Below are 14,333 nucleotides of genomic sequence, written 5' to 3'. Positions count from 1 at the left end.
TGTAATTTTTTGTCTTTACAGATTGTTACAGATTTAATTTAATACCCGTTTCTATTTTATTATTATTATTATTATTATTATTATATTATTATTATACCCGTTTCTATTTTAATATTATTATTATTTTTTTATCTACAGTCAGATGTTATTTATTTATTTATTTATTTTTTTTTTATTTCCAATATTACAGTAATGCAGTAGATTATTATCTCTTTTAATTAATTTATTTTTAATTTTAAACTAAAATCACTCTTCACTAAAGTCAAAGTTTTGAGTCTATTGTGTTTTGTATTTTTTTGTCTTTTATTTTATTGTGATTTGTTACAGATTTAATTTTAATACCCGTTTCTATTTTCATTTTATTATTATTATTATTATTATTATTATTATTATTATTATTATTATTATTATTATCATTATTATTATTATTATTATTATTATTATTGCATTTAAAACATCACCGTTTTTCAAGATTTTATCTAGAGTCAGATGTTATTTATTTATTTATTTATTTATTTATTTATCATTGTACAGTTCAATATCAACGTTTCACGCAGACTCTCCGCGCCGCGGCATGTCGCTGCGTCGTAGCAGCTGCTCGTCCACGTGAGCGGAAGTGCGTCACCGGTCCGTGAGACCAGAGGACTCTCGAGCTCACGGTAAGAGTTTATTTAATGTGTCGTAACTGTAGCAAACACACAAAACAACACGAAAACACAAATAATCCGCTTTAATCCATTACAGCTCACGGGTTTATGCGCGCGCCGGACTCACAGCACACACACGTGAAACAGCAGAAGCTCAAAGTCACGTGGAGGTTAAAAACCACACGGATTTACACAACCACAGATAAAAGATGATGAACACACACATATGAGACGAGTGAACAGGTTATAGAGACTCTGAGTGTGTCAACACACTCAATAAGAGTGAACATCAGCTGCTTTCCTGTCTTATATTCGTGTGAAATGCTGTTGTTGATCCGCTAATGTACTGATCAATGAAGAATCATGAATAGGTATCGATTAGCCATCATATATAACAGGTATAACAAACACTAAACACATCTCTATCTGTCTGTCTATCTCTGTCTGTCTGTCTAATAGAGGTACAGTTGGTTTTATATATTCGCTGATTTGTTTATTTATCAGTCTTTATAATGTCTACAATGTTACTTTGAATATTGGATTAGAATTAGCATGCAAGTGTGACTCTAAACAGCATTAACAGTATCTAATTCACTGTGAACACTGCTGTACTCATTGGCTGCTAAAATGATTTGCCTATTAGGGCTCAACAATAGGCACTGCCCGGGGCCAGCGTGAGAGATGCTCGGGACAGTGGACAGAATCGTTAGTGACCCGATCAGGACAGTGCTGCCTTGTCACTAAATTTTAAAAGACGGCAACATAACCGCAACATCAAATTATGAGGCTAATGCCGAGTTTAGACTGCATGATTTTCAGAGTAGTCGTGTCACAGATGTTTTCACACTGCATGACTATCTGGGCCAGCGTTTCGTCGCTGCTTTGTTTACACTGCAAGATGGATCGGCGACAGGGACTTTCACATTGCATGACTTTACTATAGGGAGAATCGCCGACAACTTCGTCCAAACTACGTCTCACAGCCAAAAACACGTAGAGTAGGCTATCTTTTGTTATTAACTACATAACGAGACAGAAGCCTTTAATGGGGTAGAACATGTACATGTTTGCTCACCTGGGTTTAAAGGGAATTAGCTATTTCTCCTCAACATTCATAATAAACTAATTTCTTTCTGTATGAAACATCAAACAGACACTTTTGCTCCTGAGTCCTGTCAAACCTCCACTAGTTTTTCCTCCATTTCGTGGGTTCAAATAAACCGAAAAAGAGCGCTTTTAACTTCTCCCCGCTGGCCTGCAGTAGGTATACACACACACAAGTGAATGCCGCTCTCTCATTGGCTGTAGGCGATCGCTGATGTTATTTTCAGTCAAAACTCAATTCACACGGCATGATTTGAATCGCGACAGCTCCAGATATTCAGCACGCCAAATATCTCACAGGCATCGGCAACTCATCTGCGATTCTCTCAGATCGCGTCTTTGATCGTTCATACTGTGTGATTGTCACTCACGTGCATGAGCAGCGATTTGCCTGTGATTTAAGGCATTTGTCGGCGATTTCTCAAAACCTGTCGGCGAGCCAAAATCGGGGCGAAAATCACGCAGTCTGAAGCAGGCATAAAAGAAAGCGTGTGCTTCTAACGTTGTGGAAACATTGACATGGGTACAACACGATGAACAAAATTAAGTTATGTTTTGCTTAGTTTGCCGCCTCTTTTGAGTCAGCCACCTTTTGTTTTGCAATAAAATACCTGCACATTTTCCACACTCTATATTTTACTGCTAAATATTTTAACATTTTTCAAATATTTAAATTCAAAGATAATATTTTGTGACACGTTATTTAATATATGTAGCTGAGAAATTGCAATTAACTTTTTTTTGGTGGGCCAGTGAAAATTTTGGCAGGACTAGTAAAAATCTGAGCCACTGGTCCAATCGGGCCTGTAGGAAAAATCCTTAGCGTTGAACCCTGCCTATTTAAAATTTGCCAAGAAGACTTTTCTGAAATTATATTATTAAGGAGAAAGTTTGAATATTCGAATATAAAACCAACTTCACCTCTATGTTTGTATAGAGGTAAAGTTGGTGTTATATTCAGTTGTTACGTCCTTTTAGATGTTAATATTAAATTTGGAGTAGATGACATAACATACATTAGTTTAATGTGTGTGACAAGCGGATGGAGAAAGAAATAAACTGAAAACCAAATAATCACTGCAATTATTTATTGCCCATACATCCAATGAAACCAGTGAAAATATATTATACAGTGAAAGAAAAATATTTACAATGATTAAATGATGAATTACCTGGGGGGAGAGGAAGTAGTTGAATGTGCTTAAATCAAAGAAATAAATATAACAAAACTCAGTAACTGTTTTCACCAAACTGAACTAAATATGAAAAGAAAAGCATGAAAAGAAACATCTTCAACGCACCAAACGTCTTAACTAAACTGCTCTAACTAAAAACAAAACATACAGAAAACAGCACATTCTCCTGAAACTAGTGAACTAATACAGAATATCAATCTGAGTGTTGTATATGTATATCGCGCGACTTACTCACTCCTACACCTCTCCGAGGCATCACTCAAACATGTCAGTTAACTGGACAATTTCACAAGCATTATTAAATCGCAAACTTTAGACAAGAGCATTAAACAAGCAAAACACATTCTCTCAGACTAGCCCTCGCAAGAGAGACTGTCCTCACAGAGACCCACAGAAAGAATAAGAGCGAGAAGTGGCGAGAAGGAAAGAGACAGAGAGAGAGAGATCGCCATTGCAGTTTGGGCTCGGCTTTTAAACGCTACGCCAACCAGCGATTGGTGGCGCAAACCCAGCGTCAGCGGCCAACGTCATCAGCACGAAATGCGGATCCTCCAATGCCGTTCGTACCTGTAACACATGCATGAAACGACACACCCACATACAAACGAACGCACACACTTATCCAAAATACGTTCTGCAAGCGAACGTTACATCGGTTATTCAGACTGTCTCCTTGATAACATAATTTCAGAAAAGGCTTCCTGGCAAATTTTAAATAGGGAAATCATATTAGCAGCCACTGACTATCAATATACAGCAGTGTTCACAGTGAAATAGATCGTGTTAATGCTGTGTAGAAGTCATACTTGCACGCTAACTCCCATCGAATATTCAAAGTAAACAATATAGAGACTTCTAAATGAACTAATGTGCGAATATAAGACCAACTTTACCTCAATGTCTGTCTGTATAAGAGAAATGGAAGAACTAGTGCTGTGTATAAAAGTAGTTTATTGTACTTAATATCTCTAAGTAACACATTCATCGTGCATTGATGTGAATCGTATCATTTATTGTCTATTTTTACTGTGTTTGTTTGATTTCGTTGCCTTCATTTTATGTATGCTTTCAAATCTTTGTGTTAACTTGCGTTCAGTAGATGATATTAGAGCAAGTCTATGCAAATGTCAACCTTGCCATGAAAAAAATGAAGTTTTCGACAAAGTAGCAAGTGTTTTTTGTGTAGGCTTGTATTTTACAGTGCTTTAAAAATATAAGAAATGTCTCTGTCAATGTTTTCAAACTATTATATATGATTTGCCAAAGTCACACATGTGGCAATTTCACATCGCTCACATGCATAACGGAGAGATGTCACGTCCATAACGACACTTTTCCCTCATGAATGCAAAAATGTTAAGTTTAATAAAATCAGTCATGTTTGTTCTATAGAGAGCAACTCTTATCTTTTTGATGAGCATTGTTTCTTTTGGGTTGCGCAGTTTAATTCACAGGATTTCTACATTGTATGTTGTATATTGTAAACTCGCTAACTGTTTTTGTCACATCCATAACGCATGTTTATTTCCCTCATTTAAAACATAATAAATGTTTACAGATTGATTTTTTTTCTGCTCCCACATTTCTGAGGTTAGTTGTTTTGAAAAATATAAAGAGATGTCTCAATATAATGTAAACTTATCCGCTTGTTAAGTGGTGACGTGTTTGTGACGTATGTAATACTGTTTCCAGGTCCAAGCCGCCACTCATTTGAGTGGAGAAATCATTCGTTTATGATCACGTTTTATTCCTATCACACATTAAAGTTAATTTTACATAAAGTCATAGTGTACACAACAATCTCTGGGCTTGCTGCATAACAAATACCAAAAATTTAACAATTTATAAAAAAATTAATAACTTTCTGGCCATCGGATATTAGACATGGACATATATACTGCCATCGTGATTTTCGAAAGTATTAAATCGCTTTGTAAACGTTTATTATTATCATTTCATGAATCTCCCCATTCAGTTGAATAGAGCGCTAGGACCTGGAAGCCGCTTCGCGTGACGTCACACTTAACAGGCGGATACTTTCTCTGTCAATTTATGTTTTGAGTTTTTACTGCAAATGTCGCATCCATAACGCTGGAATTGCTCATTGTTTAATAATTATTTAATATATATTGATGTTGCCTCATTTTTATATTTAAAAGAAGTTGTTTTAATTCATTTTAAAAATCAGGAAATGATTTATTTACATTTTTGTTTGAAGTCTTTAAAATAATAGTAAACAATTGGTGAAATTTAAGTTTTTAATTTATTATTTTTATGTTTTTACAGTCTATATTATTTTTATTTGCAGTGCGTCTGGAAAGTACTGACAATGCTTCACTTTTTCCACGTTTTAATGCTACAGCCTGGATTAAATTGATTTTTTTCCTCAACATTCTACACACAATCCCCCATAATGACAATGTGGAACAAGAGTTTTTTGAAATTGTGGCAAATTTATTAAAAACAAAAAAGCTGAAGAATCCCATGTACATCAGTATTCACAGCCTTTGCTCAACACTTTGTTGATGCACCTTTAGCAGCGATTACAGCCTCAAAGCTTTTTGAATATGATGCCACAAGCTTGGCATACCTGTCTTTGGGAATTGTTGCAGCACCTCTTAAGCTCTATCAGGTTGGATGGGAAGCGACGATGTACAGCCATTTTCAGATCTCTCCTGAGATGTTCAATAGGATTTAGGTCTGGGCTCTGGCTGGGCCACTCAATGACATTTACTTTGTTGTTGTGAAGCCACTCCATTAATATTTTGGTGGTGTGCTTTGGGTCATTGTCCTGCTGAAAGATGAACCGTCGCCCCAGTCTGAGGTCGAGCACTCTGAAGCAGGTCTTCATTTTGGATGTCTCTGTACATTGCTGCATTCATCTTTCATAGCCGCAGAAATGTTTCTGTAAGCTTCCCCAGCCTTGTGCAGAATGTAGCTGAGCTCAATTTAGAGCTTCACAGCAAAGGCTGTGAATACTGATGTACATGATTATTTACAGTTTTTTTATTTGGAATAAATTGCAACAATTTCTAAAAATATTTTTTACATTGTCATTATCGGGGATTGTGTGTACAATGTTGAGGAAATAAAATGAGTTTAATCCATTTTGGAATATGACTGTAACATAAAACGTGGAAAAAGTGAAGCGCTATCAAAACTGAATGCACTGTATCACAAAACAAGACCTTCATATTAGACTTTTTTTTCATTTATTATTAGTTATTTTAATGTCACGAAACGTGCTAATACATTTTAATAAAGTAGATGCTGTAAAATAAGAGAAGTTAGGACCTATTTTTCCTCATGTCTTGATTTTTAAATCTTCAACATGCCAATAAGTACTTTAGACAAATATGACTTTGAACGTTTTAAAATATGATCAGCATCAGTGAACTTGTTTGTTCCTAATTACCATTTTCCTTCAGCTTAGTCCCTTTATTCATCAGGGGTTGCCACAGCAGAATGAACTGCCAACCTTTCTAGAATGTTTTACACAGCGGATGACCTTCCAGCTGCAACCCAGTTCTGGGAAATATCCATACACACCACTCATCCACTATGGCTAATTTAGTTTAGCCAATTCAATTACAGCGCATGTGCTTGGACTGTGGGGGAACATGCAAGCTCCACACGGTAATGCCAACTGGCTGAGACTTAAACCAGTGACCTTTTTTGCTGTAAGGTGACAGTCAGGACCGGCGCGTCCATTGAGGTGACCTAGGCGGCCGCCTAGGGCAGCAGTATAGAGAGGGCGGCGTCCGCGATACCTCCCTTACCACCCGCATCCTCAGTTATGTCCGCGGCACCTCCCTCACCACCAGCGTCCTCAGATATATTCGCGCATAGACGACAGAATAGAGAGGGCGGCGTCAGCGACACCTCCCTCCCTCCCTCAGCATCCGCGCGTCCTCAGTTATATCCGCGCATAGGGCGGCAGAAAAGAGGTCCGCAACACCTCACTTCATTTTCATAACCAGTCACTTTCGTTTTCACATTGGGGTTGAGGGCGGCGTGATCGTCCTCTGCCTAGAGCGGCAGTTCAGCTTGCTCCGGCCCTGGTGACAGTGCTAACCACTAAGCCACCTTGTCACTGTTGTTCTTATTTACTGACTGAATAATAGATGTTGTGTGTTCTGATGATTTAACTCTCTCTTTCTCTCTCTCTCTCTGTGTTTCTCAGATGGCGTTCCGGCTGCTCGCGCGGAGAGTTTCTCGCATCTCCGTGAAGGATGTGCGCATCCTCATTCTCCCCAGCAGCAGCTCCAGCAGGTCCTCGTTCTCCTCCTGTTTTCGTGCCGCACCGCCTCTCCTCTCACGCTCGATCCCACGACTCCCATACATCACCAACAGAAGTGTCTCATTTAACGTGCAGGATCACGACGACTTTACAGAGAGGGTGATCAACAGCGAGCTGCCCGTGCTCATCGACTTCCACGCTCAGTACGTAGACGATCATTTCATCAAAACAACAACACAACAATAAATACAGTTGAAGTCAGAGTTATTCGCCCCCCTTTGATTTTTTTCTTTTTTTTAAATATTTCCCAAATGATGTTTAACAGATTTAGGAATTTTTTACAGTGTGTCTGATTATATTTTTTCTTTTGGAGATTTTTATTTCGGCTAGAATAAAAGCAGTTTTTAATTAAAAAAAACATTTTAAGGTCAAAATAATTATTCCCTTTAAGCTATATTTTTCACTAAGAGAATAAGTGGGGGGAAATGGGGGGGGGGGGGTAATAATTCTGACGGGCTAATAATTTTGACTTAAACTGTATATAGTCACATGAAAAAATACTGTATTCATTTGTATTAAGTTCATTTGTATCGCTATGGCAACAAAACTATAGTATTTAATCTGTTGTTTTTTGTAATTCTATGGTTGCTATGGTAATACAACAACTATAGTAATTAAGCTGTTGTACTGATTCCATAGTTGCTATGGTAACACAACGGCTATAGTAATCTGTTGTGGTGATTTTATAGTTGCTATGGTAACAAACACAGTAGTTAATATATTGCGGTGATTCTATTGTTGCCATAGTAACACAATGTCTAGTAATCTGTTGTGGGGATTTTATAGTTGCTATGGTAACACAAAAACTATAGTAATTAATCTGTTGGGGTGATTCCATAGTTTCTATGGTAACACAACGACTATAGTAATCTGTTGTGGTGAATCTACAGTTGCTATGGTACCACACCAACAACTAAACCAAATAATCTGTCAGGGTTATTCCATAGTTGCTATGGTAACACAACAACTATAGTAATTAATCTGTTGTGGTAATTCTATAGTTGCTATGGTAACAAAATATTTTGGCCTGATGAATATTGATTGATATTTTGAAATGAATATTATTAGCGCTGTCAAATGATTAATTGCATCCAAACTAAAAGTTTGTGTTTACATAATGTGTGTGCGCATATATGTTTCTATGCTTATTTATATGTTAATACAAATACTTAGATATATTTACATTTTTATATTTTATAAATGATAAATTATTATTGTTATATGTTATAAATTATTTACAAATATTCATATTTAAATATTATTAATAATAATAATTTTTTTTCAAATAGAAGTGTATTTATATACAAATTATATAATAAATATATGAAATATAAACTTTTTTATGTACTGTACGAACTTGCAATCTGGATGAAATTATTTGCAATTAATAGTATGATGGTGATATACAGTTGAAGTCGGAATTATTAGCCCCCCTTTCATTTATTTTTTCTTTTTTAAATATCTCCCAAATGATGTTTAACAGAGCAAGGAAATGTTCACAGTATGTCTGATAATATTTTTTCTTCTGAAGAAAGTCTTATTTGTTTTATTTCGGCTAGAATAAAAGCAGTTTTTAATTTTTTTAAACACCATTTTAAGGTCAATATTATTAGCCCCTTAATGCTATTTATTTTGTATTGATAGTCTACAGAACAAACCATCGTTATACAATAACTTGCCTACTTACCCTAACCTGCCTAGTTACCCTAATTAACCTAGTTAAGCCTTTAAATGTCACTTTAAGCTGTATAGAAGTGTCTTGAAGAATATCTAGTCTAGTATTATTTACTGTCATTATGACAAAGATAAAATAAATCAGCTATTAGAGATGAGTTAATAAAACTATTATGTTTAGAAATGTGTTGAAGAAATCTGCTCTCCGTTAAACAGAAATTGGGAAAAAATATAAACAGAGTCTCTAATAAATCTGACTTTAACTGTATAATAATAAAATTAAATACTATGATTATATCATGATTATTATATCTTTATTATAGTTATGACATTAGAAATGATTCGTATTGTATATGTTTATTAGTTCTTTAAATTAGTCTTTTACCAGCTAAAAATGTTTTGTTTTGTCCTTTGCTGTAGTGTATCAGTTAGGAAATATCAGCTTACATTTCCCAACATTATTTTTGCTATTAATTGTAATAATCAAGTCAGATTAAACTCAAAAGATTTATTTCAGAATTATTAGACTTTCTAAGTATTTTTAAAAACAGGAATATTTCTATTTACATAAAACCATTTTTATCAGTTGAAAATACTACTAGACCGAGGCGTTTTCACAATACTGTATATACAGTTGAGGTCGAATTATTTCCCCCGTTTATTTTTTCCCTCAATTTCTGTTTAACAAAGTTAAGACTTTTTTCAGCACATTTCTAATCATAATAGTTTTAATAACTCATCTGTAATAACTGTTTTATTTTATCTTTGCCATGATTACAGTTAATAATATTAGTTTAGATATTCTTCAAGACACTTCTATACAGCTTAAAGTGACATTTAAACGCTTAACTAGGTTAATTAGGTTTACTAGGCAGGTTAGGGTAATTAGGCAAGTCATTGTATAATGATGGTTTGTTCTGCAGACTATAGAAAACAAATATAGCTTAAAGGGGCTAATAATAATGACCTTAAATGGTGTTTAAAAAATTAAAAACTGCTTTTATTCTTGCTGAAATAAAACAAATAAGACTTTCTCCAGAAGAACAAATATTATCACACATACTGTGAAAATTTCCTGAATCTGTTTAACATCATTTGGGAAATATTTAAAAAAGAAAAAAAAAATCTAAGGGGGGCTAATAACTCTGACTTTACCTGTTTCTGTAAATATATGATGAATCTGAATCTCTCATAAAGCTGTGTGTTGTGTTTGTTGTAGATGGTGTGGTCCCTGTAAAATCCTCGGCCCGCGGCTGGAAAAGGCCATCGCCAAACAGAAGGGTCGAGTCACCATGGCCAAAGTGGACATCGATGAACACACAGACCTCGCCATCGAGTATGGGGTACGCTATCCGCATGCTCAAAACATAATGTAAAAGAACATATTTTGGACATTTAAAATACATATAAGATAAGATTTCCCTGCATCACTAGATTAATGGCAAATAAACAAAAAAATAAAGCTCTTCTGAAACTTTTAGAGAAGTAAATTAATCTTAAAGAGTAATAAAAAAATAATGACAAAAACAAATGACTAAAAATGAACATGAAATTAAAAACAGCTTTAGTATTAATAATACTTTAATATAAATAAATAATCTATAAATGCTTTAAATAGTTACAAAAAAAAATTATATGAATAAAACTAAATTAAATTCAATTTAAAATCAGATTATTGACTTGCTACACCTAATCTAAACCTGAAATAAAAATAATTAACATTATGGACATCTTTAAAAAATATAAATAATACACTCTATTTGCGATTATTACTGTGTGCGTTACACTAGCTCCTGCTTTCCAGCCATGCGCTTCCATTAAAAAGAGGTGCAACAGTCCAGTTCTCAAAAAACAAACTTTAATCTGGTTGATGGATGTAGAACTTCCAAGCATTTATAATTGGTGTGCTGATAGGTGTGTTTGTGTGTATGTGTGGTTTCCTATAAATGAAGAAAATACAAATTACCACACATTGAGAATTACTGAAACTAATCATGTACATTTCAAACATATATGTGACATTTAAATGATATAAATTGTGTAACACAACAGAAATCAACATGATGACGCTGTTATAATAAGCATACATTGTTTATAATGGCATCATTAATGTGTTTTATAGTCACAATAATCACCAATTAACTCACAAATCAAGTACTGTTCGTTGCAGTTGAAAAGTGCATGCAAACAACATATTGGAGTTAACTTGAACATTTGTATTGGTAAGCTTAAGTGAGCTCACAGTGAATGCCTTTGAGGCAGAAAACTGCTTAGTCATCCTCATAGTAATATAATGTAAGGAGAGTCTTTCCAAGCTAAATATTGATAATAAGTCTAACATTAAGCTTTAAAGATTACTTGTCAATAACGCACACAATAAGCACAAATTATAGCAAACACCAAGAACAATCTTCACTCCGTCTCGAGCACGCGTGATTTACAACAGTGTGACTAACTGAAGGCTAACTAGATGAAGTGGTTATTGACCACACCCCATGAGTTATTTCCAGTCCTATACTGCCATCTGTTGGTGCAGTTGTGTAACTCTGAGTACTTTGTACACACTCTATTTAAATATTTAAATTATTCATTAATTATACGAGCTGCACATGCGTCAGCTTCCTGCGTTTATTATTGGATGTTGTGCCGCAGGTGTCAGCGGTCCCCACAGTGATTGCCATGCGGGGCGGTGATGTCATCGACCAGTTTGTGGGCATCAAAGATGAAGACCAGTTGGATACTTTTGTGGAGAAGCTGATTGGCCAGTGAAGCTGTCAGTCTCCGCCCGCCCGCAGCCCCGCCCACCTGCCACTCAAACTCCATCACACGCAATGACAGACACGGAAAACCTTCATCCAGGAACGGCTGCACTTCATTATATCTGTGTGTGTGTGTGTGTGTGTGTGTGTGTGTGTGTGTTTGTTTGTTTGTGTTTGTTTAGAGCAGGGGTGTCCAAACTCAGTCCTGGAGGGCCGGTGACCTGCAAAGTTTAGTTCCAACCCCAATCAGACACACCTGGGCTAGCTAATCAAGCTCTTACTAGGCTTTCTAGAAACATCCTCGCAGGTGTGTTGAGGCAAGTTGAAGCTAAAATCTGCAGGACACCGGCCCTCCAGGACCGAGTATGGACACCTGGAGCAGATGTTTACCACAGAACAGATGTAGTAAATGTTCATCCGGTCCACAAGAGGGCGACTTTTCTCTGTTTTACACCTGAATGCCTACTAATGTGAAAGAGTGTGTTTGTTTCGCTTTTTCTTTCTTTTCTCTTTTCTTTTTTTCTTTTTTTTTAGTCTGACTGTGAATTCGAGCTGGATGCATGGGATTGATAAACTGTAATATATCAAAACTAGACAACTTGAGCTATAAATAAAGCAACTGTATGATATTTAACTCACAGATGTCGGCTTTGTGGTTTATATTCTGTAATAATGGTCTGATCAGAAGGTTTAAGGTCACTTTTAATTTAGTATGGGTGCATTAAAGTGATCAAAGGTGACAAAAAAAATGTTTTTAATGTCACAAGTGATTAAAATGTATATTTCGGCTGTTAATCTTTTTGATTTTGTAAACTAAATATTCATGGAAAGCAAAGTACTATATATTTACATGTATACACTTAACGGCCACTTTATTAGGTACACCTTACTAGTACCAGGTTTGACCCCCTTTTGCCTTCAGAGCTGCCTTAATCCTTCATAGCAGAGATTCAACAAGGCACTGGAAATATTCCTCAGAGATTTTGCTTCATTTTGACATGATAGCATCACACAGCTGCTGCGGATTTGTCGGCTGCACATCCATGATGTGAATCTCCCATTCCACCACATTCCTAAGGGGTTTTTTTTGGATTGAGATCTGGTGACTGTGGAGGCCATTTGAGTACAGTGAACTCATTGTCATGTTCAAGAAACCAGTCTGAGATGATTCACACTTTTTGACATGGTGCATTATCCTGCTGGAAGTAGCCATCAGAAGACGAGTACACAGTGGTCATAAAGGGATGGACATGGTCGGCAACAATACTCAGGTAGGCCGTGGCGTTGACACCATGCTCAGTTGGTACTAATGGACCCAAAATGTGCCAAGAAAATATCCTTTACACTGTTGCACCACCACCACCAGCCTGAACCGCTGATACAAGGCAGGATGGATCCATGCTTTCATGTTGATGCCAAGTTCTGACCCGACCATCCGAATGTGGCAGCAGAAATGGAGACTCATCAGAGCAGCAACATTTCTCCAATCTTCTATTGTCCAGTTTTGGTGAGTCTGTGTGAATTGTAGCCTCAGTTTCCTGTTCTTAGCTGACAGGAGCGGCACCTGCTGTGGTCTTCTGCTGCTGTAGCCCATCTGCCTCAAGGTTGGACGTGTTGTGTTGTGTGTTCAGAGATGCTCTTCTGCTATAGTTTTTCTACTGTTGTCTTTCTATCAGCTGGAACCAGTCTGGCCATTCTCCTCTGACCTCTGGCATCAACAAGGCATTGGCGCCCACAGAACTGCCGCTCACTAGATATTTTCTCTTTGTCAGGTCATTCTCTGTAAACCCTAGAGATGGTTGTGCGTGAAAATCCCAGTAGATCAGCAATTTCTGAAATACTCTGGCACCAGCAACCATGCCACGTTCAAAGTCACTTAAATCCCCTTTCTTCCCCATTCTGATGCTCTGTTTGAACTGAAGCAGATCTTCTTGACTCTCGATCATGTCTACATGCCTAAATGCATTGAGTTATGAAATTTACGTTAATAAGCAGTTGGACATGTGTATCTAATAAAGTGGGCAGTGAGTCTATGTGTGCTTATATACATGTATACATATACAATTGCCTCCTTTTATTTATTTATTATAAAGGAAACAATGTTTTTTTACAAATAAAAATAGAAATAGTTTTACCCAAACCCATAACAAGTAAAAAGCTCTATTCATAAATGTAAAAATATGTGCAAAATAAAAAAACACTTATATTCTCACTTGCACTCACTGAAACACACAAGAATCGTGGTCATACTCCATTTAAGTCTATTTTAAATGATGAAATCTTGCTGACAAATGGGTTAAACCAGTGTTAAAGTATATATAGTAATACATTATTTATTTATAATTTGTTATCATTTTAAAAGTATACATTTCGATTGACATTGTTTTGGGGCCAAGCTGATATTGAAATAGTCCTTTAATTTGCCATCAACATATGAGCAAATCCAGCTTTATGAATGTGACATTTGCAGTAAAAACTCAACACATAAATTGACAGATAAAGTATATGTTAACATTATATTGAAAAATTTTATTATATTTTCTAAAGCAACTAGCCACACAGTTATGGGAGCAGAAAAATATCAATCTGTAAACGTGTTTTGTACTTTAAATGAGGAAAATAAGCATGCGTTATGGATGTGACAAAAAAAGTC

At 35.9% G+C, this 14,333-nt stretch overlaps 1 protein-coding gene and 1 long non-coding RNA gene across 10 annotated transcripts; one reads left to right on the top strand and one right to left on the bottom strand.

Moving 5' to 3' along the window:
- Positions 1-609: 609 nt before the first annotated feature.
- Positions 610-12,320, top strand: txn2 (thioredoxin 2). Of its 9 annotated transcripts, none has more exons than XR_015479672.1 (5): positions 610-659; positions 7,131-7,390; positions 10,141-10,264; positions 11,574-11,850; positions 12,038-12,318. XR_015479672.1 is itself a non-coding variant. In NM_205641.1 (4 exon segments), coding segments are annotated over 3 exon segments (501 nt in total). In that variant the 5' UTR covers positions 628-659; the 3' UTR covers positions 11,691-12,320.
- LOC147845435 (uncharacterized) lies at positions 12,191-13,969 on the bottom strand. Its single transcript, XR_015480377.1, has 2 exons — positions 12,720-13,969; positions 12,191-12,589 (listed from the first exon to the last, which is right to left on the bottom strand). It is a non-coding gene; the product is annotated as an uncharacterized LOC147845435 (long non-coding RNA).
- Between the last annotated feature and the right edge of the window lie 364 nt (positions 13,970-14,333).

Source organism: Danio rerio, chromosome 3, assembly GCF_052040795.2.
Source record: "Danio rerio strain M-AB ecotype USA chromosome 3, GRCz13ab, whole genome shotgun sequence".
Classification (NCBI taxonomy): domain Eukaryota; kingdom Metazoa; phylum Chordata; class Actinopteri; order Cypriniformes; family Danionidae; genus Danio; species Danio rerio.
Note: the sequence above shows the minus strand (reverse complement) of the source record. Positions and strands in the feature narration are given on the sequence as shown.